The sequence below is a fragment of the Castor canadensis genome, chromosome X (genome assembly GCF_047511655.1).
Source record: "Castor canadensis chromosome X, mCasCan1.hap1v2, whole genome shotgun sequence".
In the NCBI taxonomy this organism is placed as follows: Eukaryota; Metazoa; Chordata; class Mammalia; order Rodentia; family Castoridae; genus Castor; species Castor canadensis.
Window position 1 is genome coordinate 102,904,052 of NC_133405.1, and position 26,800 is coordinate 102,930,851.

The 26,800-nt window shown below is 42.6% G+C and overlaps 1 protein-coding gene and 1 non-coding gene across 2 annotated transcripts in view; both read left to right on the top strand.

Annotated features, from left to right (window-relative positions):
• Positions 1 to 2,465: 2,465 nt before the first annotated feature.
• Maob (monoamine oxidase B) overlaps positions 2,466 to 26,800 on the top strand; it is a 113,115-nt gene continuing 88,780 nt past the window's right edge. Inside the window, exon 1 of the mRNA XM_074062794.1 lies at positions 2,466 to 2,718. Coding sequence (XP_073918895.1) covers positions 2,673 to 2,718 — 46 coding nt within the window. The 5' untranslated portion in view covers positions 2,466 to 2,672. The remainder of the gene's footprint in view (positions 2,719 to 26,800) is intronic.
• On the top strand, positions 23,782 to 23,854 carry Trnaa-agc (transfer RNA alanine (anticodon AGC)). The gene has a single exon. It is a non-coding gene; the product is annotated as a tRNA-Ala (tRNA).

Sequence of the window (26,800 nt, forward strand, 5' to 3'; positions counted from 1 at the left end):
TAAGGGAAAGAGGTGCCAGGTTCACTTTATAACAATCCGCTCTTGCTATATAACTAACACTTTAGGAAACTACATTAATCCCTTCAATGAGGATGGAACACCCATGACCTAAGGTCTTCAAGGTCAAACCATATCTCAATGCCAGCACTTTGAGGAATTAAGCTTCAGCATGCATTTTGGTGGGGACAAGCCATAGCAGACACCTTTCATCAGGAGGACCTTGAGATTGGTAAGGGGTTCTGGAACATGGAGCAGAGTCTAAAACCCATGGGGCGGCAGAAGTCTAGAGTAGTGCTCAAAGAGTGTGGTCCATGGGCCAGCAGCACCGATGTCACCTGGACCTTTTTAGAAAAGTGATTCCTTAGGCTTCACCCCAGACCCGAGGTATGCATGCTCAAATTTAAGAAGCACTCCTTTTCACTTGGTCACGTGATACAGAGGGAGCAGACAGACCTCAGGATTTAGCCTACCCAGGAGACCTAGGGCCCTGAATAGGTCTGCATGACTGACTGCCTGTATGTATGTGGGGAACCAGAAGTGGCTTCAGAGACCCATTCTAGGCTCCTGTTTTCTCTACCATAAAGACCTGAGTTCTAATTCAACCCATTTTTTATCTCATGGAGCACAAGGTAACTGGTTACCTCTATCAGGGGAAAATGCCACCAGTCTGTGAGTTTTCTCTAGATACCAGGGAATTCTGGCCCCTCTCTTGGCCTTGTTGTTGGGTGGACATAGGGAAGGAATAGTCACTCTGCGTGGGACCAAAACTTTATATGCCCAGGCCCCTGGTTGACTCTGCACCACTGCAACAAAGAAAAAGAGATTTCAAGCTTGTCCTACAAGCACCCTTTCCTGTCCCCGCTCCATCTGACACTTACAGGCTAGGTGAGGGGACAGAGTATCCACAGCTAAGGAGCCCACAGCTTCACAGTATTGTGGACAGAGGTGGACCTGGCAGGGCATGGAAAGAAGAGGTCAGCACAGGCATCTGCAGTGGGGTCATGGGATGGGGCTCAGGGTTCAAGCACAAGGTCTGGAAGTTTCTAGAATCTAAGTCACAGCACGATCAAGATTTCTTGATCACAGAAGTGTCCAACCCCTCTCCTAGTATGATGACAGCAGCAGCTCAGGGCACCTGGATAGCAGGTGGTTCAGGGAACAGGGTGGGACCAGGTGGTTTGCTTTAGGTTCTTACTAATTCAGTAATTCACAGGAGGCAGCCCCTTCTGGACTTGCAGCTCCCCCTATCCTGAACAGAAGCATTCACCCAGTCCTCCTTCTTTTTGCTCCTCTCCTCTCCTCTCTTCTCCTCTCCTCTCCTCTCCTTCCTTCCCCTCTCCTCTCCTTCCTTCCCCTCTCCTCTCCTCTCCTCTCTCTCACTGGGGTTTGAACTCAGGACCTTGCACTTGCTAGGCAAACTCTATCACTTGAGCCAAGTTCCCAGCCTCCCAATTATTTCTTGAAAAGCCACCCTATGTTGCTTCCTCTCACTTTTAGTTCTCACAGGTGGCTTTCCTATTATCCTGAGGAAACATGCCCCTGTTTGACCTGGAGCCACCTTTCCTTAAGCATCTCTAACCCTGTTGAATCAGCTTATGTTGGGAAAAGCCAGAGTGCCCACACCCACATCCCAGGGTCACATAAATAACTTGGCATACTGCTTTAGAGTGGGGGTGGGGGGGTGTCTTAACCCCTCCTGCCCCTCCAAGGCCTCTCCAGTGCCAGCCTCCTGGGTGCCAACCTCAACAGCTTCCAGAGTCCACACACTGAGTTGTCTAATGTGCAGGATTTTGTTTTGTTTTGGTTTTGTGCTAGGGATGGAACCCAGGGCCTTGCTCATGCTAAGCAAGCACTCTCCCACTTGTGCTACAGCCCCACAGTTGGCTATTTCCATAGCTTGCAAAGGTGGGGAAATGTGCCTTTAGGTGCTGTGTTTGAGGCCTGCCTCAGTTGACTACACAGAGGAATGGGGAAAGAAGCCCATGTTTGGGAGGAGGAGGAGTGGGCTGGGAATGCCACCCGAGTTCTGCAAAGATAATACTGTGTGGTGGATCAAAGTGAGTCTCAGAAACCTCCTGGCTTTTATGATTACGATTATTTTAAGTGGGCGCATATTAGTTATGCATGCTTATGGGATACTTTGTAAGTTTTGACGCATGACTTTCTTTTTTCTTTCAGGCTTTTTACTAGCTACTTTGTTTTCCTTATCTGTAAAATGGATTATTGTAAACTAGAATATTAATCCTGCGAAAAGTGCTTAGCACCGTGCCTGGCACGTAGAAAACACGCAATAATTGTTATTGTTTGCTCCTCGGAGCTGGAGGAAGACGCCTGGATCTGCCTCTAAGCTCCATAGCAGAGCAGCCAGGCTGATTGGAAAATAGCCTGCAGAAGGCCGTGGGGCGGTGGCCCGGGGGAGGGACTCTGAGGTCCCAGGTCACCTCTCCGCCTGGGCGCCCTCCCCCTGCAGGCCGGGGCGGCAGAGCTGGGCCGAGCTCCACCCGACTTGCGTGTCAGCGGGCGGGGCTGCGCGTCCTGGAGCCCGAGGCCCGCAATATAGCGGCTTAACCCAGGCGTTGGGGACTCGGGGCAGTGAGCAGCGTGCGGGCGCGGGCAGAGGCCCAGAGACCAGAGCAGCCAGCACCGGGGCGGCCTGGAGCGGGACCAGCACCATGAGCTGCAAATGCGATGTGGTCGTGGTGGGGGGCGGCATCTCAGGTCAGTGGCGGCTGCGCGATCTCAGACAGGTGGTTTGAGGGGGCGGGGAGGCCTGCAGGGCGACCTCGGGGCGGAGGCTGGACCTGGAGTCCCCAGACGCTCCGTGCACCCACGGGGATCTAGCGGGCCCCCAGCGCCGCACGCCCAAGCTCCCTGGGGGAAGGATTTGGCGCGCCCGTGGGCTGAAGTCCTGGACTGGAAGCCTGTTGAAGATTTGGGGCCAGACTTTGAACTTCATCCCCCGAAGGCTGCCAGACCTGAGCTTGCTGGAATTTTCGAAGCAAGGGGAAAGGGAGCGAGGAGGCAGGAGAAACATGTTGGGGGGTGTGCTGCAAAGGTCAGCAGTCATCTGTTCCAGTTTGACCTAGACACTCCCCCTGGCTTGGAGCAGGCGGTGCACCACGATTTATTGTAATCTTGGCATTGGGAAACGGCCTTGAACAGGAGGAAAAGATTGGACCCCGGCCGATCGATTGCCAAATACCTCCAGACTCCTCTGATTCTCCATGGGTCCCTGACAGTCATGGGTTCTACCTGGGCCTGCACCGCCTTCCTGGCAAATGCTTCTTTTAGTCTACCTCCCCGGTCCCCCTCCCCCAACCCTAAGAGCAGGGTGGCCACGCTTTAGGCTCTCTGGCCCAGCCCATATTTGGTAAGGATGGGGACAGAGACTGCTCCTTCAGCCACAGGGGCGCCCATAGATACAGCAGGGGCCAGAAACACAGAGGCCAGAAGGAGGGATGGGGTCAGTGGGACCCTCTGAGGAGGGTCAGTCAGTGGGAATAACCGATGCTTCCAGCACAACCAGGGTTCCAGACCCCATGGGTACTTTGGCCCAACTCCCAGTGCCTCTTGATCTTTGGGCAGTAGGGAAAGACACACCTCCAGAATCTGGAGACATGTCACCCGTGACTTGCCCTTCTCCTTATCTCAAATCATCTTTGGGAGCAGGGGCCAGCCTTGCTCCCTGTGAGGTGGGCAGGGCAGAGGTGACCTACTCTCCTGGGCCTGAAGAGGAACCCCAGGCATCAGCTTTTGGGCCCTGCCCCTGGTCCTGAGCTACTGTCTTGCCCCAGCCCTCCTCACCTTTCCTCACCTGTATCTAGCCACCCCGGTGAGCTCACCCATGACAGGCCATCTGCCAGGTGCTGCAGGTACACAGATGCAAAAGCCCAGCATGCCAGGGCTGGTGATTCTGTGCACCCAGGTTTCTTGGAGGGTTTTTGACATTTTCTCTCCCAAAGGAGCTTGGTCTTAAAGGCATACCTACCAAGGTGTTTTCAAAAGTTTTACCAAGTGCCTCTTCATGGTGTCTTACCAGCACCCCATGTTGCGGAAACTGAAGATTCTCTTTCCAGGCCCCTAACATCCCTCTCTTACCTCATGGACTCAGACTTCCTACTTCTCCCATATTATTTTGCCCTTTCGGATTTACACTCCAAACCTTCAGTAATGCTTTGTTTTGCTTGTTTGTTTCAGTGCTGGGGATGGAACCCACAGCAGCACATATGCTAGACAAGTACTCTACTACTGAGCTTCACCCCAGCCCTTACACTCCAAACCTTCAAACTCACTCAAATTCTTTATGATGGATTCGCACAGGAGGGTCAGATAAAGGCCTAGCAATTTTTCTAAGCAGCAGTAATCCTCAGTATTCACCCCCAAACTCTGATAAAAAAAGAGACCCATGAGTAGACCTGTCTTTTCTCAGGAGCTTTATGGAATAGACATTGTTCTAAGAACCAAAAAGGCAGCGTTTCAAGGCCCACCCTTACTCAATTATTTTATCTGCTACATGGGGTAGCATTACTTAGTCATAGCTAGATTACAGGGGCAGTGTGAGGGGCAAGAGAAACTGCGTGCACTAGCCTTGCAAAATCGAAAATGTGGCACAATGGGACTGGGGTGCTTGCCTAGTATGTGTGTTGGGTTCCATTCCCAACACTGCAAAGGAAAAAGAAAAAGCAAATGTGTGTAAATGCTATTTAGGCTGGGGATATAACTCAGTGGTAGAGTGCTGGGTTTGATCCCTAACAGTGCAAAAAAAAAATACAATAAAATATGGCACAAGGCCCCATAAAAGTTTTACTCGTTTATCTGAAGGCATAAGGGGAGGCTGCGATAGGGAGTTAAAAATGCATCACATCAAAATGGAAGACTTAGCCAGGTGTGGTGACACACACCTATAATCCCAGCACTCTGGAGGCTGAGGCAGGAGAAAAACAATCAACACCTGCCCCCAACAAACAAAACCACACCAAAAAGGAAGACTTATCACCCCAAGAAGGGAGTTGAAATACCCAAACAAGGACAAGGAGAAATGATTGTTGGTGTTCTCTTGTGTTCTGTTGTGCAGTAGAGTAACCATGGATACCAAAAATGCACTGTACAGTTCAAAAAAGCTAGGAAGACGTAGGAGAGCTAGAAGGAAGGATTTTGAATGGTTTTGCCACAAAGAAATGATGAGTGTTTGAGCAAATAGAAATGCTTAACTGATTTGGATATTGCACAGTGCACACCTGCGTCAGAACATCACATGGCACCCATCAATTTGTATAATTTTGATTTTGGGGGTTTTTTTGGCAATGCTGGAGATGGAACACAGGTTTTCACGGTAGGCAACTGCTCTACCACTTGCCATATCCCATTTTTATGTGTCAATTTAAAATAATTTTTAAAAAGACAATAAAAGGTAAAAGAAGTTGGTGGGTCCTGCAAGAAGGAGTCCATTAATTGATTCATTACACATTCATTTAGTGAACATTTTTCACATCCTGGCCCAAGGGGACATCAATGATGAAGAATCAGGGCCATTGCCTGAGGCAGGAGGGTCTGAACTTTGAGGCCAGCTTGGGCTACATAGCAAGACCCTGTCTCAACTTCTCTCCCCCCTAAAAAATAGTCAATGTGATGAGCTATGGGGAGCCTTACTTGCCACCCCCAAAAGGCTTAGCTCCTGTGGTCAATGAACAACAAACAGTATTGACAATTTTTCACTTATAAAGAAATGTACATGAAATGACTGGGAATATGGAGATGGTATTGGCAAAAAAGAAGGAAGGGAGGAGAAAGGGCAGGTTTTGGGAAAAGACAGGACATCTGGGAGTTGAAAATTCTGGGAAGACACCCAGGAAGAGAAATCTATCAGTTGGAAATACAGGAAAGAAATTGGTGTCACAGATGTGCATGACTCAGAAGTTTTAGTTGAAGCTACTGTGGCAGAAGAAATGGCCAAAGCCAAGAGGTGCAGAGTGTAGAATTTTAGAATCAATGAGTAATTGATTTAATGGCTTATGTTTAAAAGTCTCTGAATCCCACTCTGGTTTTTAAACTTTGTTAATGATTAAACTTGGGACGTTCTGGTAATTCTCTGATAATTTTTAAAGCCGTCAGCAAATTTTAATCACTCCCTTTGGGATAAACAGATACACTGGGAGGACAGCTGGTTAATCTATAACGTTCCTTTTGATGCTTAAAAAATTCCAAGGCAATTGTACAATGCTCTTTACAAATGTGTATGTTATATCAATGAATCCCTACTGAGCTCTCTTCTGTGCAAGGGGCAGAAATTTGGCAGAGGAAAACATCTCCCAAGTGGAGCTGGCCAGCAGCGTGTTGCCTCTGTCGCAAGCCTCAGTGTTTGGTTGGTGAAAACATGGGAATTATCTTTTGCTACTCTGGAGTGGACCTTGCTCAATCACCAAAATAGAAGCTAAAGAAGGGCAACTCAAAGCAGAAATGAGAAAGGTTTTGCTAGGCTGGGGAGAGGAGATTTGGCCATCCAAGAGTGGCAGGCTCTTGTTTGAGATCCTTGGAAGAGCCTGAACCAGCCTTCGAAATTGCAACCAGTGCCTGGCAGGCAATCTGTGTGGCCAGGAGAGTGAGCCCAGGTGCCTACTGGTGGGACTGGTCTGGGCAGGGAGGGTCAGAGGCAGGGAATCCTGAGTTGAGGGAGGGATGCTGTGGGCAGATGTGGTCCAGGTGCTAATGGCCAGACTTCCTCCTCCCGCTTGGTGAAGCAAAATGGAGAAATTCTCTGGGCTCCTTTAACTCACTTGAATGTTATTAAAGAAAAAATGATTGTATATGATATGTTTGGAAATTTGTATATCCCAGCCAAGGAGAGAACAGAGGTAAATCAGCAAATAGGTTTTAGTGTCAAACAGACTTACTGTGAACCCCTTTTCCTACAATTACCCACCAGGTAACCCGAGAAGTTACAGAATCTGTTCTTCACTTGCCTCAACTCTCTATCTTTTTTTAAGCTAGAAGTGAAACTTAATAATTAATAAAAATGTACAAAATTATTCAAATTAGAAATGCTTAGAATGTATACCATGAAATCAGTACTTCTCAGTGAGCAGGAAAAGTTAAAATGAAAAGTAAGAGAAAAGAGCCATTAAAGAACACATTGAATCTCTTGTCCTCTCCTCCCCCCACTTCGCTCCCCTCCCCATTCCTCTCTCTTCCTTCCTTCTTATCTCCATCCCACCCCCTCCCTCTCTCTCCTTTCTTTCTTTTTTCCTTTCTTTGTGGTACTGGGGTTTAAACTCAGGGTTTCATGCTTGCTGGTCAGATTATCTATCTTACTCAAACCACACCTGTACCCCTTTTCACTTTAGTTATTTTTTGAATAGGGTCTCTCATTTTTTGCCCAGGGAGGCCTAGGCTGCAATCCTCCTATTTACACCTCATGTGTAGCTGGGATGACAGGTGTGAACCACCACACCTAGCTTTTTGTTGTTGTTGAGATGGGGTGGGTCTCAGTAAGTTTTTGCTGGACTGGCTTTGAACTGTGATCTTCCTGACATCTGTCTTCTGAGTAGCTGGAATTATAGAGGTGAGCCATCTTGTTTTAAAATATAATTTTGTGGTGCCGGGAATGGAGCCCAGGACTTTACATGTGCTAGGCAAGTGCTCTACCACTGAACTATAGCCCCAACCCTTAATGCATCTTTACAATGGGACTCAGAATGCCTACCTGGCCAGCCTGTTTTGAGGGTTAGAAAGAAGGCATGTGAAGGACGATAAACGGTGATCACTATGGCTTTGACTTGGATTTGCTTTACTCTACCTTTTGGAAAATAAATCCTTATTTGTTTTCTAGGGATTTTCTTTTTTTAAAAAACAATTTTAGCATGTAATTATTACCAGATAGGTTTCTCTTCACTGTGCTATAAAAATTATTAACAGTCTGTACAGTGATGATAAGGATTTTGAAAACAACTTCATTTCTATATGAAATTATCATTTTAGAGCTGGGATTGTGGTTCAAGTAGTAGAGTACCTGCCTAGCAAAACCAAAGCTCTAAGTTCAAACCCCAGTACCACAAACATTATTATTTTAATTGTAGAAATGTATGGGGTACCCTGTAACAATTTGATACATGCATGCAGTGTGTAATGATCAAATCAGGGTAGTTAATATTTCCATCTCCTTAAAATTTTGATTAACATGTAAAATTAGCATATTTATAGGGTACAGAGTACTATTCCAATACATGTAGACAATATGTACTGATTAAGTCACGGAAATGTACATTTCCACCTCATTATCATTACTTTGTGTTTGCAGCCTTCAAGTTTCTCTCTTCTAATTACTCATAAAATATATAGTAGGTTATAAATCAACTTTCATAGCCAAGTGTGGTGTTACACATCTGTAATCTCAGTATGTGGGAAGTGGAGGTAAGAGGATCACAAGTTCAAGGCCTACTTGGACTATATAGAGAGACCCTGTCTAAAAAACAAAGGCTGGGGATATAGCTCAGTGGTAGACCATTGCCTAATATGCAAGACCCAGAGTCTATCCCCAATAATGCAAAAATAAATGAATAAAACAACTTTCATTAGTGAAAAAAAACTGCACCCAACTTATCTGACATCTTTATTATTTTTATTTTTAATTGATATAGAAGAATGACACCTGTTTAAGGAGGGTGCAGGTGGCTCACGCCTGTAATCCTAGCTACTCGGGAGGCAGAGATCAAGAGGATCATGGTTGGAAACCAACCTCTGCAAATAGTTCGTGAGACTCTATCTTGAAAATACCCATCACAAAACAGGGCTGGTGGAGTGGGTCAAGTAGTGGAGTGCCTGCCTAGCATGTGTGAGGCCCTGAGTCCAAACCCCAGTACCACCACCAAAAAAAAAAAAGTTACCTTTTTAAGGAGTACAGTGTAATAATTTGATACACATATGCAATATATAATCAAATCAGAGTAATTAACATTTCCCTTTTCTTAAAACACATATTTTTTGGAGGCGTTGAACACCTCTCATTGTTTTTTGTAAAATACACAATAAATTATTGTAATCTATAGCCACCATAGTGCATGGTAGAACATTACAGCTCACTCCTCCTGCCTGACTGAATTTCATACCCATTATCTGACCTCCTTCTGTCCATCTGCCACTTCCCTCCCCAGTCTCTAGTGAGGGGATCAGGATCACCCCAGGCCCTGGGGCTCATTAGTCCCCTCACTAAGAGACATTTTGGAAGCCCTAGATCTATACTTCAGTGTCAACCTTGCCTGGTTGTCATTCCAGTTCCAACCTTGTCATTTCAGCCACCTGGTTCCTGTCATAATTATAATGGAAAATGAACACATTAATAGCAAGTGGTATTATTTGCTTAATAATATTATTTGCTGGTAATAAATAATGGGAAAGACTAGCCTGCTGAGCATCCTGTTAGGAGCTTGACTTTAGGTGGCAGCTCTGCGAGGGTTCAGAAGGATGATACCTTGTTCTTCTGCTTGACTCTCATACCTAGGGCACATTGGTGGGAGAGGCTGGTATGTTGGGCTACGTGGGCAGAGCAAGGTGCCACTAGAGCCACAGTTTCTCCATCCTTGTGTATTCTCAGCAGTCACCAGGGCGGGCTTAAGGTATGAGTGGGCCATGACAGAGACCATAATTCCCTTCTCCACTGACTGAGTGCTGAGGACCAGGCTCCCTCCCCTACAAGGGCAGTGGCAGAGCATAAGGGTTAAGCACAGAGTTCCACCACTAACTAGCCTTGCCACCTTAGGCAAAATGGTTAACGTGCTTCTGCCTTCATTTTCTCATCTGGAAAATAGGGAGGTTTATAGTTTATAATGATATCTATTTCATAAAGTGGTTGGGAAGATTAAAAGAGAAAATATGTGCTAAGTGATTGAAGTCAGGCTTGGCATCTGCAAAGCACACAATAGACGTTGGCTACTTTTGCTAATCAGGCTGGCAAAATGGCCACTTACCCCCTAGTGGGTTGAGGAAGTGGTTTGTGGCAGTGCTTACACACACACTCCATGTGTGCAGGCACCACACACATGCACACACGCGCACATGCACGCACATACACGCACTCACAAACCCAGGGAGTGTTATCCTATGAGATGCTGCTTTCAAGCTCTCTTTCTTGGCTTGTATATGATTTACTAACACAGATGATATAAAGAAATCAGCAGCTGAATTTAAAGAAAAAGCTTAAGCCCTAGTTATTTTAAGATATATCTAAAAGATAAATCTGTCAGCTACTATAAACACAGAACACATTGCTAAAGGAAGACTTGGAACTGATTCAGTGCCCGGCAGATGTTAACGTTAGGACTGCCCCACCGTTACCCATTTAGCCCTCGCTCCCTGTTGGATTTTGCCTACTCCCTGTGGAACTGTCGTTAGAGAAGTGAGTTCCAGTCTTTGAACCTTCCTTTGCGACAACAACTTTGAATTTGCGCTGGAATCATGTCAGCCTCTCATGTCTGCAATGACACATTGAGAAGATATTATTTATGCAACTACTCTGAACGCCATCAAAGTTTGTTTAAAAATACCAAAGGAGCCAAATTTTTCTAATGATTCTTGCATTTTTGACAGTAAATACTCAAGTGACTTCTGGGTCAAATTTATCCCATGAACTTAAAGAGGTAATTTAGTTTCTAACTTGTTTCTCTAGAACGTTTCCACGTTCCATTGACACAGTGAAGTCCATTGATGTTTCCTTGTTAACAGTATTTATTCAGGGCTGGGTGTGGTGGTTCAAACTTGTAATCCCAGCAACTCAGGAGGTGGATATCAAGAGGAACACAGTTCGATGCCACTCTGGGCAAAAAGTTAGGGAGATCCCATCTCCCTGCACATACCTGTGGTCTCGGCTATGTGGGAGGTATAGGCAGGATGATTGTGGTCTAGGTCGGCCTGGGAAAAAACACAAGACCCTATCTGAAAAATAGCTGAAGTAAAAACAGGCTGGGGGCATGGCTTCAGTGGTAGAGCACCTGCCTAGCAAGCACAAGGCCCTGAGTTCAAAGCCCAGTGCTACTAAAAAGATAGTATTTTTGCAGTCATCAAGAATGACAAATAGTGTACTGTCAACAAATTCCAGTCTGTTAATACATTTCTTTATTCCTGTCAAGAGTCAAACAATAAATGCACATATATTTGACTGATATACATTGAATTAGAACTCCAGTTTTAACAATATATAAGATGAGTGAATACTAAATTACTATAGGTGACGACAGTGTAATGGCAGATGTCAGTTAGCACCCAGGACAAATGGAATATATACAGTTGCATGTGCCCTTGTACAAGAGCTACCACCAACCTCACCTTCACCTTTGTATTTGCTCGCACTGTACTTACAGTCTTGGCAGTGCTCCATACTTATTACTACATCTCATTTACCATACTTAAATAATCTGTTTGACGATCTGTGAACTTTCATCTGATCATAGGCCACTCAAAACCAGGAACTCCATATGATTTATCTCCCTGTGTCTGCTGTTAGCAAAGTACCCATTCCACCCCAGCCCCAAGAAATTGAATTAAACTGATAGAAAGAATCTCTTGACGAGGATCACAGGTCACTTTGGCTCTGGACTGGGAAAGGCAAGCCCCACAGTTGGCAAGAATGGAACTAATCTTGCACCAGCTGGAGGAAGATCATTCAACCTAAGGACTTTGGGGACCTTGCACTTGAGGTCAGATTCTACCTGTTCCCTTAAATGTGTAACTTGGGCAAGTTACCTATTTCTTCAACCTCAAAATCCTTTCTTGTAAAAGGGGGGTGGTCCTGAGGCTAATATCACTGAGGGGATTCAAAACGTGCAAGATCGAATATCCTTCTGGGTCCAAAATATGAGCCAAAATGAGAAACCCTGTTCGGGTGTATTGTGTGTCTGAAGAACCACTGTGTTTAATCTCCCAGTAAAATGCTTTGGGATTTGTGCTGGTTAGACATGCAACATAACCATTTTATAAGGGCTTCAAGTTTGTTACGCTTAACTTATTACCAGGGTGGCTGTGTAAAAGTTGTTTCCTTAAGGGAGGAGCAGGCAGGTAGAAAATTCCTTCCTGATTTTGAACATCCAAGTAACAAACTTCTTCGAGGTTAGTTTTTCTTTTTCTTTAATATAATCATTGGTGTCAGAGGATGAAAGTATCTTTCATCCTCTGCAAGGAAAGGTGGACATGAGAGGCCAAGGGCTAATTCTAGGCCTCACAGCACTTATTTTGAATAAATTTACTGTCCTAGGGGATGAACCCTCAGCCTTAGGAGGAAATGCAATCCAAGCAAATGGTGCAGGGCAGGAGGTAAAAGTCACTAATACTTCCACGTACTGTTTCTACATCCTACTTTTATGCTCACAAACAAGATCCATCTTCAGCCCCACCAGCTCAGTAGAGATATCATAGAAGGCCAAGTCCCCATTAGCCATGCTTCCAAAGTCAGTATGCATCTGTTTACTTAAGCTAAGTCTAGAAAAAGAGTAAGACCAGTCTCTTATCCTCGGGAGAACTAAAATGCAGCTGGAGACACAAGTTAGCATGTACAAGTAATAAGGAGCTGTGAAAAATAGTACATAATTGAGTTCTGAATCAAAGGGGAAGTTAGAAGAAATCACTGAAGATCCTTGGAGTTGAAGAAGTTCTGATCAAGGGTGGAATTTAATAGGTCTCAAAGAACAATCTAAGGTTGTGTGGTTAGAGGAAAAAAGAAAAATGGGCTGGGGGTATAGCTCAGTGGTACAGTGCTTGCCTAGCATGCCTGAGGCCCTGGGTTCCAGCTCAAGCATTGCAAAAATAGCAATAATAAAAAGTAAATTTATGGGCTGAGATTATGGCTCAGTGGTAGAACACTTGCCTTGTTAATGTGTGAGGCCTTGGGTTTGATTCCCCAGCACCATAAAAACAAACAAACCAAATAAAAAGTAAATTTATGCTATAAAGGTAGGGTGGATGGAGCCAGGTGTGGTGGCACAAGCCTGTAATCCCAGCTACTTGGGAAATGGATATGTGGAGGATCATGGTTCCAGGTGAGCCTGGGCAAAAAAGTTCACAAGACCCCATCACCTGGAGTGCACCTGTCATTCCTGGCTACTCAGGGAAGCACAAATAGAAGAATTGCAGTCCAGGCCGGCCCAGACATAAAGCGAGACCCTAGCACAAAAATAACCAAAGCAAAAAGAACTGGCAGTGTGGTTCAAGTGGTAGAGCGCCTGCCTAGGAAGCTCAAGACCCTGAGTTCAAACTCCAGTACCACCAGAAAGGGAAGTTGGGTGGTCATGAGCCTAAAGGCCAAAGAGGCCAAGTAATGGATAGAATTTCAAAATTCCCTCCAAAAGTTTAAATGAGGAGAGACCACTCACATAAGTGAAAGATGAAATCGCTTTCCATTTTGTGATTTATAGCATAAGGAATTGTTTTAGAGAAGTGGGAATACTTTTTAATAACAAGAATTTCAGAAATAATACACATTTGCTATGAAAATCTGCAAATCACAGAAAATAGCATAAAGAAAATGAAAATCATCCATAGTTGAACCCCACAAAAAAACTAACCCCTCTTATATTACCATCTACAATTTCTTTATGCAAACCACTTACTATATTTGCCAGTCATTAGTGTCCCTTTAAAAATAAAGACTATATTATGAATGTTTAGCCATGTCTTAATACTTTTCTCTCATACACTCTTTTTTGTTTGTTTCTTTGTTTTGAGACAGTGTCTCACTGTGTAGCCTAGGCTGACCTTGAACTTGAGATCCTCCTGCCTTAGCTTCCCAAGCACTGGGATCTCCTAGGATCTTGATAACTTCGAAGTATCACTTCATATGATTGTATCATAGCTTTTAAAACCAGTCTCCTGTTGCTGAACATTTTGTTGTTTTTAAATTTCTGATCACTTCCTCAGCCTTTTGACTGAGAAGCGATCATGAACCTTGATTAGTGTGCATAATTCTGATTATTTCTTTAGGGAATTCCTAGAAATAGACATTGGGAATTCTTTCAAAATTGTCACCCCAAGGATGTTTTACCAATTTACCTTATGGTGGAATTTTAATAATGGGCTTCTTAGTCATTTCAAAAGGAAAACAACATTTTCCCTGCCTCTGGCACAGTGCAAAGAAAACCACGATTCTTCACCAGTTCATAGCTATGACTTATTGAAGTTGTAGGTATTAGAAATTATAAGTATCTTCAGTTTTGCAAAATCTCACTGCAAAATTTTCCCTCTACAACCTGCAGGCAACCTGGATTTTGCAGTTACTGCCTTTTACCTACCATTATTTACTGGAACATATATTTTTATAGCACTTTTTAATTTATTAGGTGCCATTTATTCTGTGCTTCTAGAGGTTTGCTATCATTAATTGGATAACTGTTGTGTTTCAATGCAAAAAAGAAAATAGCGTTGTAACCAGCCATTTTCTATGACAAATTATTTTTACCCATCTTGATAAGACATAAAATACACTCTTTGTCCACAGCCTATTGTAACAGCTGATCAAACAGCTGTTTTATGTTCTACATTTTAATTTCCTCTCTAGTTTGCATTCAATTCCTGGGATAGATTTTAGTTTATTTAGGAGAGCTTTAAGATACAGTTGACTGGTTTGAGAATAACCCTTTTATGCTATGCCAGCTAGTCAAAATCAAACAACCCTTGTTAAGTAAGCACTGATGATTAGCACACATAAAAATGTCCACTAAAGAGAGTTGTCCTCATTTCATTGAGCATGTTTTCCATCTTGTTTCTGCAAGGGGAGAAAAATAAGTTTATGCATTTTTTGGTTGATTGACTGGTTGATTCATTCTTTCAATAAACTATTATTAGCTGGATGTGGTGATTCATGATTGTAATCCCCACGTTCTGGATGCCGGGACAGGAGGATCGTGGGTTGGAGGCAAGCCTGGGCTACACAGTGAGACCCTGTCGAAACACTCCCCAACCCCCTACATAATAATACATAAATAAATGAACTCTTATTGAGTACACTATTTACCAAACACTGGATTTGGTGTGAGGTCATACAGATAGGTAATAATGTGCCCACCTTTGAGGGGTACATCCAGCGGAGGGAGGCACACATGTACTGGTGAACACCCTGAGGGGTGGTGGGTACTGAGAACGACACTTTTATCTGGTTTAGAAGAGACAGCGGAGAAGATAACAGCTTCACTTCAAGGGCCTCAGAGGCCATGGAGGATAATTTGGCAACAGGATTTACTGAAGAGATTACCAGCCAATTCAAATATTATTCCTTCAAATATAACTTTTAAAAAACCTGGTGTAGTGGCTCAGGCCTGTAATCCCAGCACTCAGGAGACTGAGGCCTTTTGAGTTTGAGGCTAGCCTGGGCTACATAGTGAGACTGTCTCAAAAAATAAAATAAAAATATAGCTTTAAGTAATTGAAGTTTAAATTAATGCTGTAAGATACATAGGGTGTTGAAATTTCAGGCTTTGCTTCCTGTTGGTCTGAAATTGACAGTGTACTGCATGGCGGACGTAGTAGGTGGCTGGAGCCTGCTGAGGGTATGGGCTTCTGCTGGTTCGCAGCTGAGACCTTCTCTGGAAATTACCCTTGCCTGAAGGGAACCGACTTACCAGAGCGTATGCCTCTTCCTGTAGCCATCTTGCAACCAGTGTGCAGCCATGAAGGCCTGGCCTTGCCTCACTCCAGGATGACCCTGAAGCGTCATCTCAGCTTTGGAGCTCCCTGCAGGATGGCCTGATTTCTCTGTTGTGATTGAGTCACTGTTGAACAGGAGCACCCTCTACTCCTGTTTCCCCTGCTTCATCACACATGTTTAACCTTGGGAAAGCTTTTACAGGCAGATCTCTCTCTGAGGCTGCTTGCCAGAGATACAATCTAGAGAGACAATGACTGCAGAGTGTTTTTGCTGTGCCTGTCACAAAATGTTCTTATCATGAAACTTTAGACAATTGAAGGCAGAAGCCACTGAAGGGTGAGGCCTTTTACATCAAGGACACAAGGAGCCAATAGGGCCCAGGAGGGTGCTTAGCCTCATTAGTTTTGGATAGCCTCTCTTTGATGCTCTTAGAATCCCCAAAACAAGCGTGGAAGGTGGAGGCTGATCACTACCTTGGCCCAAATGTGCTCCAGGGAATCCATTCTTCTCTCACCATTCTGTGGGCTGATTTAGAATAAAGATTCAAGGCCTTTGATCTGTTGATCTGGAACCATTACAAGTAAGGATTTTTTCCTTTATTGGAGAAACTTTTGGTAGTGTAGCCGAGGGAGAAATAATGAAACAGGTAACCCTAATCTGTGAAGACTGGATGAAGAAGCTCAGAGGTCTCTCTTAGACCACCATTTTGGATCCAGCTTAGAATCTTCGTTCCTGGAAAAATAGCACTGTTGGTACATCTCCCTATTTCTTCCCCTGAGCCTGCCTCCATTTTATGCAGTTTCCTATAGGTTTTCTGACAGGGAGTTGAAGATACTGGAAGTGACTATAAAAATTGCTATAGAATCCCAGATGGACAAAGGAGAAAGTAAGGTTGTGAGGATGCTAGCTGATTGGCATGTTCCAATACAGTGGCTAATAGATTGGGAGGTCTTTGCCTGGTTGAGGGATATTTATATTTGGAGGACTTGAGCAAATGAGCTACAAGGATAGATGATTATGGTTGTGAGAGAATGTACCGTTAAGATTTTGACAGGTAGCCTTTTGAGTATACTTCTTGAAAATGACCATGGCAGTCTTTTTCTGTGCTAGTGCTAGGGATGGAACTGAGGGCCTTGCGAATGATAAACACCTGTTCTGCCACTGTGCTACACCCTCAGCTCACATCCATAACATTTTGGATCATCAGGCCTTGAGATAATAATCCTCTGAGTGATTCAACCAAATGACTTAAGAGCTAGAAAAAAAACAATGTCTTAAAAAAAAACTAAATGAGCTGTTGGTTTTATAGTTGGGCAAAGGAGATAACTATCGAGGTCTAAGTTTGGAGACAATGGATAGGCCTCTCTGGTAGCTTGAGAAAATCAGGAATCATACACCTTGGGGCTGGGATATTCTAAATACTGGTGTGTATTAAAATTGTACCCCTTAATTAGTGACTTGTGTAAGTGATGGACAGCAGGATGGGGAGGGGCACCAAAACAAGGTACTTAGAGTCCAGCGGTGTGAAGTAGCTGGGAGAGACGAACTTTACCTACTGGCTCATTTTCTGGAACATGATTAGGAAAATATATAGAAGAAGGTAGGGACTGTATAATTCAGCATTATTTAAAGTCCATTGGGAACACATGGAACTAGTCCATAGCAAACTGAAAGAGAGATTGAGAGAGAGAGAGAGAGAGAGAGAGAGAGAGAGAGAGAGAGATGGAGGGGGTTGTCCTAGCCTTCCCATGCCCCACCAAACCAAACTTCATGGAGCTAAACTGTTAGTATTACACTGTCTATCACTTTGAGGATTCTGGTGAAGATTGAAAATGAAAAGACACATTATTTATGGATGTGTGTATAGAAGGAAATTATGGGATAGTTTTTAATCCAGTTATTCAGTCTGTTGTATTTACTATCTACCTGAATCTTGGCTGGCAGCATTTTCTATTCCTATCTTTCACTAGCCTTCCATTTAGAAAACATGAGCTGCATGCCTTCTGTGGGCTAGTTGCTGGGGATGAACAATCAGAAAACAGTTCTAGTTTAACATGTGTGCATGCACACATGAAGCGATGTGACATTACATTTCCTGTGCTTGTTTATCCTTGGCTCAATCAAAATAATGTCCTTTTCAAATAAAAGCCTCTTGGTACCATGAAAGAGCTTGCCTTTGGATAAAGTCAGAATAGGAGCTAAGATCTGCTTGGTTCAGGTTTTCAAGTACTCTGTCTTCGGCTAGCTTCTTAAAAATTTTACTCATGGGTGATGTGATATTTCTAGCTTTGGGAGAAGTAAGTAGACTGTCACACATGCCTTTTATGTTAATCAGAAATATGGCTGCACACAGGAACGGGCAATATCTGAGGGGAAATCACTTGGTCCTAGTTAATAAAAGGCAGACTGTCCAAAAGGCACTGCCTGTGTTCTGCTGCTCTTCCCTCATTTTTTCCTCTCTGATTTCATGGAGAATGTGTCCCAGGGGGAAATGAGTTGTCTGCAGATAAATCAGTCTGCCAGTCCACAATATTAAGCTTTAGGTGGACTGGTTTGAGATGACAGGAAGGTAGAGCAGGCATTTTGTGTGTAGAAGAAAAGTCATTGGGGGATGTGCTTTATTTTAGTTCTGGATTTCAGTTTGTGGACTATGAGAAGATTATAAAAGTGAGAAAGCGATTTTTCCTCCTATTGATCTCTTTTAAAGGTATATTTCACTGGACGACTGTCTTTCCAATCTGACTTCCTTCCCCAAATATCAATTCCCCTGAAAAGACTTTGTAGGTTTAAAGATTGTTCAAGAACAAATTAAAAACCTATCTTTAAAATTGAAATGCATTAATGAAGTTTAAATTTCCAGTGAATATAGATGTGTGTTAAGATGTTTAAATACTTTTTCTTAGAAAACAGAGATTTGAAGAAAAAAAGCATTAGCACTTAGAATTTAAACCAGTCTTCACATTAATGCATTCTATACAGAATTTTTAGCAGAGTTTTCACAGTGGACAGAGACCTCAGTGAGACTGAAAAGTGATGTCTGCAGGTAACTTTATAAAAGAGAGCTTGTTCCATCTTTCTGCTAATATAATTGCAGCTATGTGTGAAGAATAAACAATGCATGTGCAAACAACAATATCCATATATATATATATATATATATATATTTCATAGTCTTTGTAATCATCTCAGAAAGAGGTGGAATGTGGAAACAAGATTGGGAACTTCTATCTATCTCACACTGTTGTCTACCTGAATATTGTTTTCTCTATGCCATCTGAGGCTTGTGTACAGTGCAGTATGGGAGTGTTTGAACCCTAGAAGCTGGTATTTAACTAAGACTTTTTTTTTGTCAAAATCATTCCCATTGTTCAAGAAAAGATTTTCCAGCAGCTCATGCTGTGTACTCGTTGGCACTGGAAACATCACGGCTCCTTGTCGCTCCCATGATACCAATTTCCTGCTTCCCTCTGAAATCTCTAGCTGCTCCCTCCCTCAATCTCCTTTGCCCACTCCTACTTGCTTAGCTTACAGTGTTTCCTGTTTTGGAAATGGAACCACCCTCAGGCCAGTTTGCAAGCCAAGAGCGTTGACATTGTAGCACACATTGTAGGGGTCCTGCAGCTCCCCTAGGTTCTCATTCCCATACACGTGAACTTAAGCCTTGTGTCTGCTGCAGGTCTTTCCTTATGACTTTCTCTACCCACTGGAGGTCCTCTTAGCCATACCTGTGGCAGCCAGCAGCGGGGGTGGGCCTAATGCCCCCAGGGGCAGCCATCAGCCTACGACTGACATGATTTAATGGTGTCCTTACCTCTTACATAAAATAACTGAGGTGTGTGCCAGTCTCTGAGATGTCCCCACAGTTGCCCACAGTGGCAATCTGCTCAACACTGCTTCCTTTATTGGCTGTCTTCCTTCGTCTCGACTCTCCAGCTCTACCATGGCTTCTTGAGATCACCTCCCAAATAAACTAGTTGTATCCAAATCCTTATCTCAGGGTCTGCTTTGGAAGCAACTCAAACCAAGACCTAATTATTCTAGAAACATTCTTCTTGTCTTCTCTTATTATTTCTAAAGTTCAAATTTCAAAATATACCTCAAACCTGTCCACCTCCCTGTCCCTGTGCCTTTTTTGGATCTGGGGATCCTCACGTGGACCGCTGTGAATCCCAGAATCTGCTCATTTATGCCCCGTCACCTTTCTCCAGTCTGTCTATTTTTTATTTTTTGACCTACTGGGGTTTGAACTCAGGGCCTCACACCTGCTAGGCAGGCACTCTACCACTTGAGCCACTCCACCAGCCCCGATCCATTTTTCATTGTGATAAAATAAATGTAGCATAAAACTTACAATTTTAGCCATTTCTAAAAGCACGATTCAGAGGCTTAAGTGTATTCACATTGATGTTCACCATCACCACCATCAATCTCCAGAACTTTTTCATCTTCCCAGCTAACCTTGGACTCTGACCCTATTTCTCCCCTACAGCCACCATGCTACTTTCTGCCTCTATAATTTTGACTGTACTAGGTCTATATATGAGTGGAATTGTACAGTATTTGTCTTTTGTGTCTGGCTTACTTCACTTAACATAATGTCTTCAAGGTTCCAATCCATTCTTTCATTAAAATAAACAATGGGCTTTTAATGGTAAAACACAAGTAATTACTGTACTGACCTTTGCACACCCCCTCACCCAGGTAAGCCATGTTATCCTAAGTGATTAAGCCTGGGATGGAGCCTTCCACACTTCTCCTAGAAGGATAATTTTTCTGAAGTATAAATCTTTTGAGGTTATGTCTCTGCTTCAAACTCTTACCCCAGAATGAAATCAGAAATTATGATTGTGGCCCAGATATACTGCCTCAGAATCCTTGTCTCCTCTTGATTTCTTCCTTTGGTTCTGCAGCCACACTGGTCACTTTCAAGTTCTCTGGCTTTGGTACTTGGTTTTCTCCCACATGGAATCTCTTCCTAGCTCTCTTCCCTATCAACTCTGACTCAGGTGACTTTTGATCATCCTTCTGAATTTATTTTAAGACTCACTTTTTTGAGTTTCCTTATCTGACAAACGCAGGCAAACTACATTGTACCCCTCAATTCTACCTTCCTATGGCATCTTGTTCCCCATCTTTTCTGCCCTCCCCTACTATAATATCCAGGAGAGCAGACACTATGTCTGCCTTCTTCACCATCTGCACAGTACCCGTAGGTTCATGATAAGTGTTGATTGGTTCACTGAATTTTTTTTTTTCTGGTGGAGCTGAGTATTGAACCCAAGGCCTTACATATGCTAGTCAAGCACTCTATCACTGAGCTACATCCCCAGTCCTTTTGAATCTCTTTTTTAGAAAAGCTGTTGAGTAATAGGAGTGTGGGAGGGCGGGGGGAATAGAGAAAGAGAGAATAATAGAGGGGTTATTCTGATTAAAGTATGATATATTCGTGTGTGAAATACCATAACGAAATCACTCTGAAAAATGAATATACACTTTAAAAAAAGGACAGGAATGTAAAACAGGTTCTGTTTGGTGGTGGGTACTAGTGCGAAGAGAGAGGGTGAAGATGGCTGATGCACTTTATATGTTTGTATGAGACTAGAGCAATGAAATTGGTTATAATTGTTTTAAGAAGTGGGGGGAGGAATGAAAGAGAATGATGGAAGGGAGGAAACTAACCAAAGTACATTGTAAGCACATATGGAAATGACACAACAAATCCTCCTGTACAACTAGACTATGCTAATAAAAATGCTAAAAAAAGGAAAGAGAAACAAATTTAGAACTTTGAGTTTTGAATTGCATTTAGAACATTCTGGGTTATTACTCTTTTCTGAGTTACTTTAATGTAGTTCGAAAAGTGTCTTTTAGTCACAGTTGTTTTGAAACTACCTAATTGGCCAGGAAGATTGTATTTATAATGAAGGGACGGCCCTCATTTTCCCTGAATCTTTTTGTCCCATTTTTTTTATGTCCATGTTCTCAACAGTAATTTGATGGCAGCTATGGCTCTAATCCACCACAATACAGGCCACAGTCTCTTATCTGCATTTCTCAAACTCCCAGAGCTTTGAAAATTGCAAGTATTTTCTGGAGTTTCCAGTAAAATTTGACTAGAACTGATGTACCTAGTTTATGACTAGGCATATTTTACTGCAGACATAAGAATGCAAGCCGTTCTTATGTGGTTGTCTCAGTTCTCACTAAGGCTGTTATATAATGTGCACAAATGTGCCGTACTGTGTCTCTCAAATCTGCAAAAATTCACAGTTGTGAAATGCATTTGGTCCCAAGGGTTGTGGATCAGGGGAGTCATTTAAAATATATACTAGGACAGCTGGTGGAGGTGTTTCACTTCTAATCTTAGCTATTTGGGAGGCTGAGATAGGGAAGATCACAGTTCCAGGTCAGCCCCAGGGGAGACCCCATCTCAACCAGTAGCTGGGCGTGGTGGCTCACACTTGTCATCCCAGGCTGCTGCAGGAGGCTGAGATTGGGAGAATTGTAGTGCCAGGCCAGCCTGAGTAAAAAAGTTCTTGAGACCCCATCTCAGTGGAAAAAAGATCTGTATGGTAGTACATATCTGTCATGCCAGCAAGAAGCATAAAACAGAAGGATCGTGGTCCAGGCCAGCCTGGGCAAAAAGAGAGAACCAATCTCCTTAATAACAAAACCAAAAAGGGCTAGAGGCATGGCTTAGGTGTTAGAGCTCATGCTTAGCAAGCATGAAGCCTTGAGTTCAAACCCCAGTACTGCCAAAAATATTAATAATAAAATATAAACTAGGAGGTAGAACCATTACAACAATGGCAACACAGAAAATTTCCATCACTTCAGAATGCCCCTCATGCCTTTTTAGGACTGCCTTCCTGATTGAAAGACACACACACACACACACACACACACAGTAGGAGGATGACATATCTTAGAAAATATAAAAACCTCAGACAAAACAATCAGGTAACATTATGTCCATCATAAGGTTTTGCTGGTTGGTTGGTTTTTGCTAACATATAAGGTTCATTGTTTTCAGAAAGAATCTGAGTATTCCCACCAAACTTCAGCAAAAATTAAATATGTGAGAGTTCCAACAAAGTTTCCTGATTTTATGCTTTTTTTTTTTTTTGGTGGGACTGGGGTTTGAAACCAGGGCTTCACGTGTACAAAGCAGACACTCTATGATTTTGTGCTTTTGACTTTTTGATAGTGGCATGTCTGTGGCATACACGTTTCTTTCCCTCTGAGTAAGATCATCATTCAAACTAAACCCCAGAGAACACAAAGGGCTCCCTACTCACTAACAGGGCTAATTCTGGAACCTTCAATGGGCTTCCAGTCCCTATTCTCCTCTCCTAATCCGTTGATGGTGTTTCCATGGAGACACTCCATTTGTCCATTCCCCATGCTGCACTGGGAGCTGCTCCTTCTCCACTAGTAGGGCTGAGCCCCCAGAGAGAGGCAGTGGCTCCAAAGACCCCTGCTCCATAGGTCACCACATTTCTACAGTCTGGTCTATATACTCAGTCTTTTGAAAGTCCATTGCAGTTTGTATAATGATTTGGGGAAATTCAGTGTTAGTTTTCAACACAAGTCAACCAAATCGAATTCCAAATCTGTCCCCATGTGTTGACTAAACAGAGAACATGAAATATTCCTTTTCCAAATCTGTCCCCATGTGTTGACTAAACAGAGAACATGAAATATTCCTTTAATGACTTGACCACTTATCATTTCAGGTCTTTGTAATAGGGCAAGGTAGGAATTTAATGTTTGAGGAGAATGAGAAACAGGTATCTTGGTTTGGGTTCTCCTACAAGCAGATCCTGAGACAAAGATTTGAGTGCAAGTCATTTATTTGGGAGGTGGGGCCCAGCTGGCACTAGTAGGGCCACTAGAGCAGAAGAGAGGTGAGCAGGCAAGGAAGCAAATGAATCAAGGGTGAATCCAGGCTTGAATAAAGCCTGGAGCTCAGTCCTGTGGGGGAACTGATGAAGACATTGTAGGATCCTCCTCAGTACCCCCACTGAGGTGTGTGCAGGGAAAGGGAGGCTGTGGGATTTAATAGGCTCAGAGGAGTCTGTGGTCAGGTAAAATGCCCTTGCTCACTGAGTCTCAGGAGTTCCAGGAAGCAATGGTTGCCTATAAAACCGAATGAGAGGGCTGGTGGTGTAACTCAAGTGGTAGAGTGCCTACCTAGCAAGCAGGAGGCCCTGAGTTCAAACCCCAGTGCCACCAAAGGAAAAAGAAATGTGAACGAGGAAAGAATATGGATGGGAGATCAACAATGCCTGCTACATCTTTCATTAACATTTCCAAAGGACCGGGTGTGGTATTGCATGCCTGTAATCCTAGCACTTGAGAGGCCAAGCCAAGAAGATGATGAGTTCAAGGCCAACCTGAGCTACATAGAGACTCTGTCTCAAAAACCCCCAAACCAAAACAGAATAAGACAAAAAACCCAAACCAAAACAAAACTACCTTCAAATAACTTGAAGAAGTAATGATATCAATAATAATTTTATTGAGTTCTAAATTTTTATCTTTTTAAGACTTTTAAAATAATAGCTTTATGGAGATATCATTCACATCCAACCCACTCATTTAAAGTGTCCAATTAATTTGTTTTTAATATATTCACAAGACTGTGTGATTATCACTCTAATGTAATTTTTAACATTTTTGTCCCTGCCCCCCCACAAAAGAAGCCCTGTGCTCATTAGGAATCATTCCTTGAACCCCACCCCTGGCAGCCACTAATTTACTTCCTGTCTCTATAGATTTGCCTATGCCGGACATTGCATATAAATGGAATCACCACTGTGTGGTCTTCTATCCCTGGCTTCCTTTTTAAGGCCAAATAATATTCCATTGTATAGATAAACCATATTTGTCTATTTATTAGTTGATAGACATTAGGTGTTTCCACTTTGGGGCTATAATGAATACTGCTACCATAAACATTTGTAGACAAGTTTTTATGTGTACTTGTTTTCATTTCCCTTGGGTGTCTATACCTGGGGTGGGGAATTGCTAGGTCATATGGTAACTTTATGTTTAAGTTTTGTTTTGTTGTTGTAGTTCAGGCTGGCCTTGAACTCTTGATCCTCCTGCTTTAGCCTCCTGGGTACTGGGATTACTCTGTTTAAGCTTTTGAATAACATATTCTTAAGATTAAAATATATGGTCTGCAATGTTTTACTGGAAATATCAGAAAAGTCATTTTTCTGTTTTGTCTTCTGGAAAGAGGGTAGAGGTCCCTGTCTTACTGAGCTGTCTGCTTTTCTCCTGTTTGCTTTTTCTAGATGGTTGGGGCTAGAAGAGATTCATTGGAGAAAACTCTTAACCAGCTTTGCTTCTTCAGGCAAGATACTGCCCTAAGACTGACCCAGTTATGACCTTACTTAGGTGTCCAAAGGCTAAGTAGAGACATGGCACCCATAAACCATGCAGAACCACACCACTTCCATCCTTTAAGAGCTGACTCAGCCATCTTGAGTGTTGGCCTAATAATCAAACCTAAGCCTCTTCTTTGTAGCTAAGCCCAAATTCCAAATAAGACCTCATATTGGCAGGGAGAAACCAATTCATCACAGCGCTGTTTGTCCATCTATTGTTTGAAGTGATCGTTTTGCCGAATTATGCCCTGACTATAGACATACCTAGGAAGCAGTGTGAAACAAGATGTTTCCAGAATGACATGGAAACTGAGTGGAAATTCAGACAAACTTCAGTTTTCCATTCATAAATGACACTGGGGAGACCAATGAGGGGAAAACACAGTAATAACTAAAGATGATTATTCTTAACAACGGGTATGTGATAAGTGATATTGTATAGATGTAACAGATAATATATGCATGTGGCTAATGTGTATATATATTTATGTTTACAAAATAAACAAAACACCCCAACATTCTCGTGAAAACCCAGATTAAAGAAAACCTGCATGTATATTTAAATGGACGCACGTATGTACAATGTGTATATTTACATGAATATATATTTTTAGATATTATGTTTAACATATAATAAGTATTTTCCTTAGTCACAGCTGTCATGTGAATGCTGTGGCATTTTTGTTACACCCTGAGCCTGGAGTTACAGATGAGGACGCCAAGTTCAATCCCTTAATTGGTGAACAATAATTACATTGTATTCATCAGTTTAAAAAGCACAATATAAACAGTGTTACTGAATTCCAAAGTTTACAGTAATCTAATAAAGATGTATTGGTGGTGTTAAAGAAAAAGTAATTATGGGAAACAGCCCCCTTGCCTTGAAAAAATAATGGGCACCCTTCTCTCCATTCCCGCTCTGATCATTAGGTTGTAATTGAAGTAAATTTCATAAAATATCAAGAAGTCGAATGTGTTTTTATTTAATTTTATATACAGTTGACCTTTGGGAAAGCATTTCTATCAATCTACTCGCATCCATTTTTTTCTGAAATAGGAAGGTGATATAAAGGAAGATAGAATTTGATTTATAGAGAAAATTTGTAATTATGTGACTCTAACTGCTTAAATTTAGGTCTCTAAAAACATAAATATATGAAGAAAAGTTGATTATTTAGATGGATAATACAGGAAATAGTGCAGTAAATGAAATTGTTCACGCGAATCATGATTAGAGAGGGTTTGGGGGACTAATTCTGGATAATTTGTGTTTGTGTGTGTGTGTGTGTGTGCGCGTGTGTCGTGGTGCTGGGGATGGAACCCAGGGCCCAGTGTATGCTCAGTAAGCTCACTAAGTTCTCTACTAGTAAGCTTACACCTCCAGCCACTGGATGAATTATTTTTACAAGTTCATTTTAAACTCCAACCATTCAAAGACAGCCACCATTAACATTTGGTTATATTTTCTTCCAACCTCGATTAATAAATTTGTTTGTCTCTGTGTGTGTGTGTGAACATGTTACATGTTTGTATTTGTAGTTTTATTATGGACACAATTTTATATCTTTTCACCTGATAGTATAGTACAAACATTTTCCATATTATTACAGTATTTATGAACATAATTTAAGTGACATCCAAGAAGACATAGCACAGCTTACTTAACTAGTGGCGGACTATAGGATGTTATGTGTTATGCATGTGTGTTTTTATTATAAATGACTGCACTAAAGATATTTAGTAATAATTACTTTTTCTGTATTTGGCATTATTTCCTTAAAGTTGA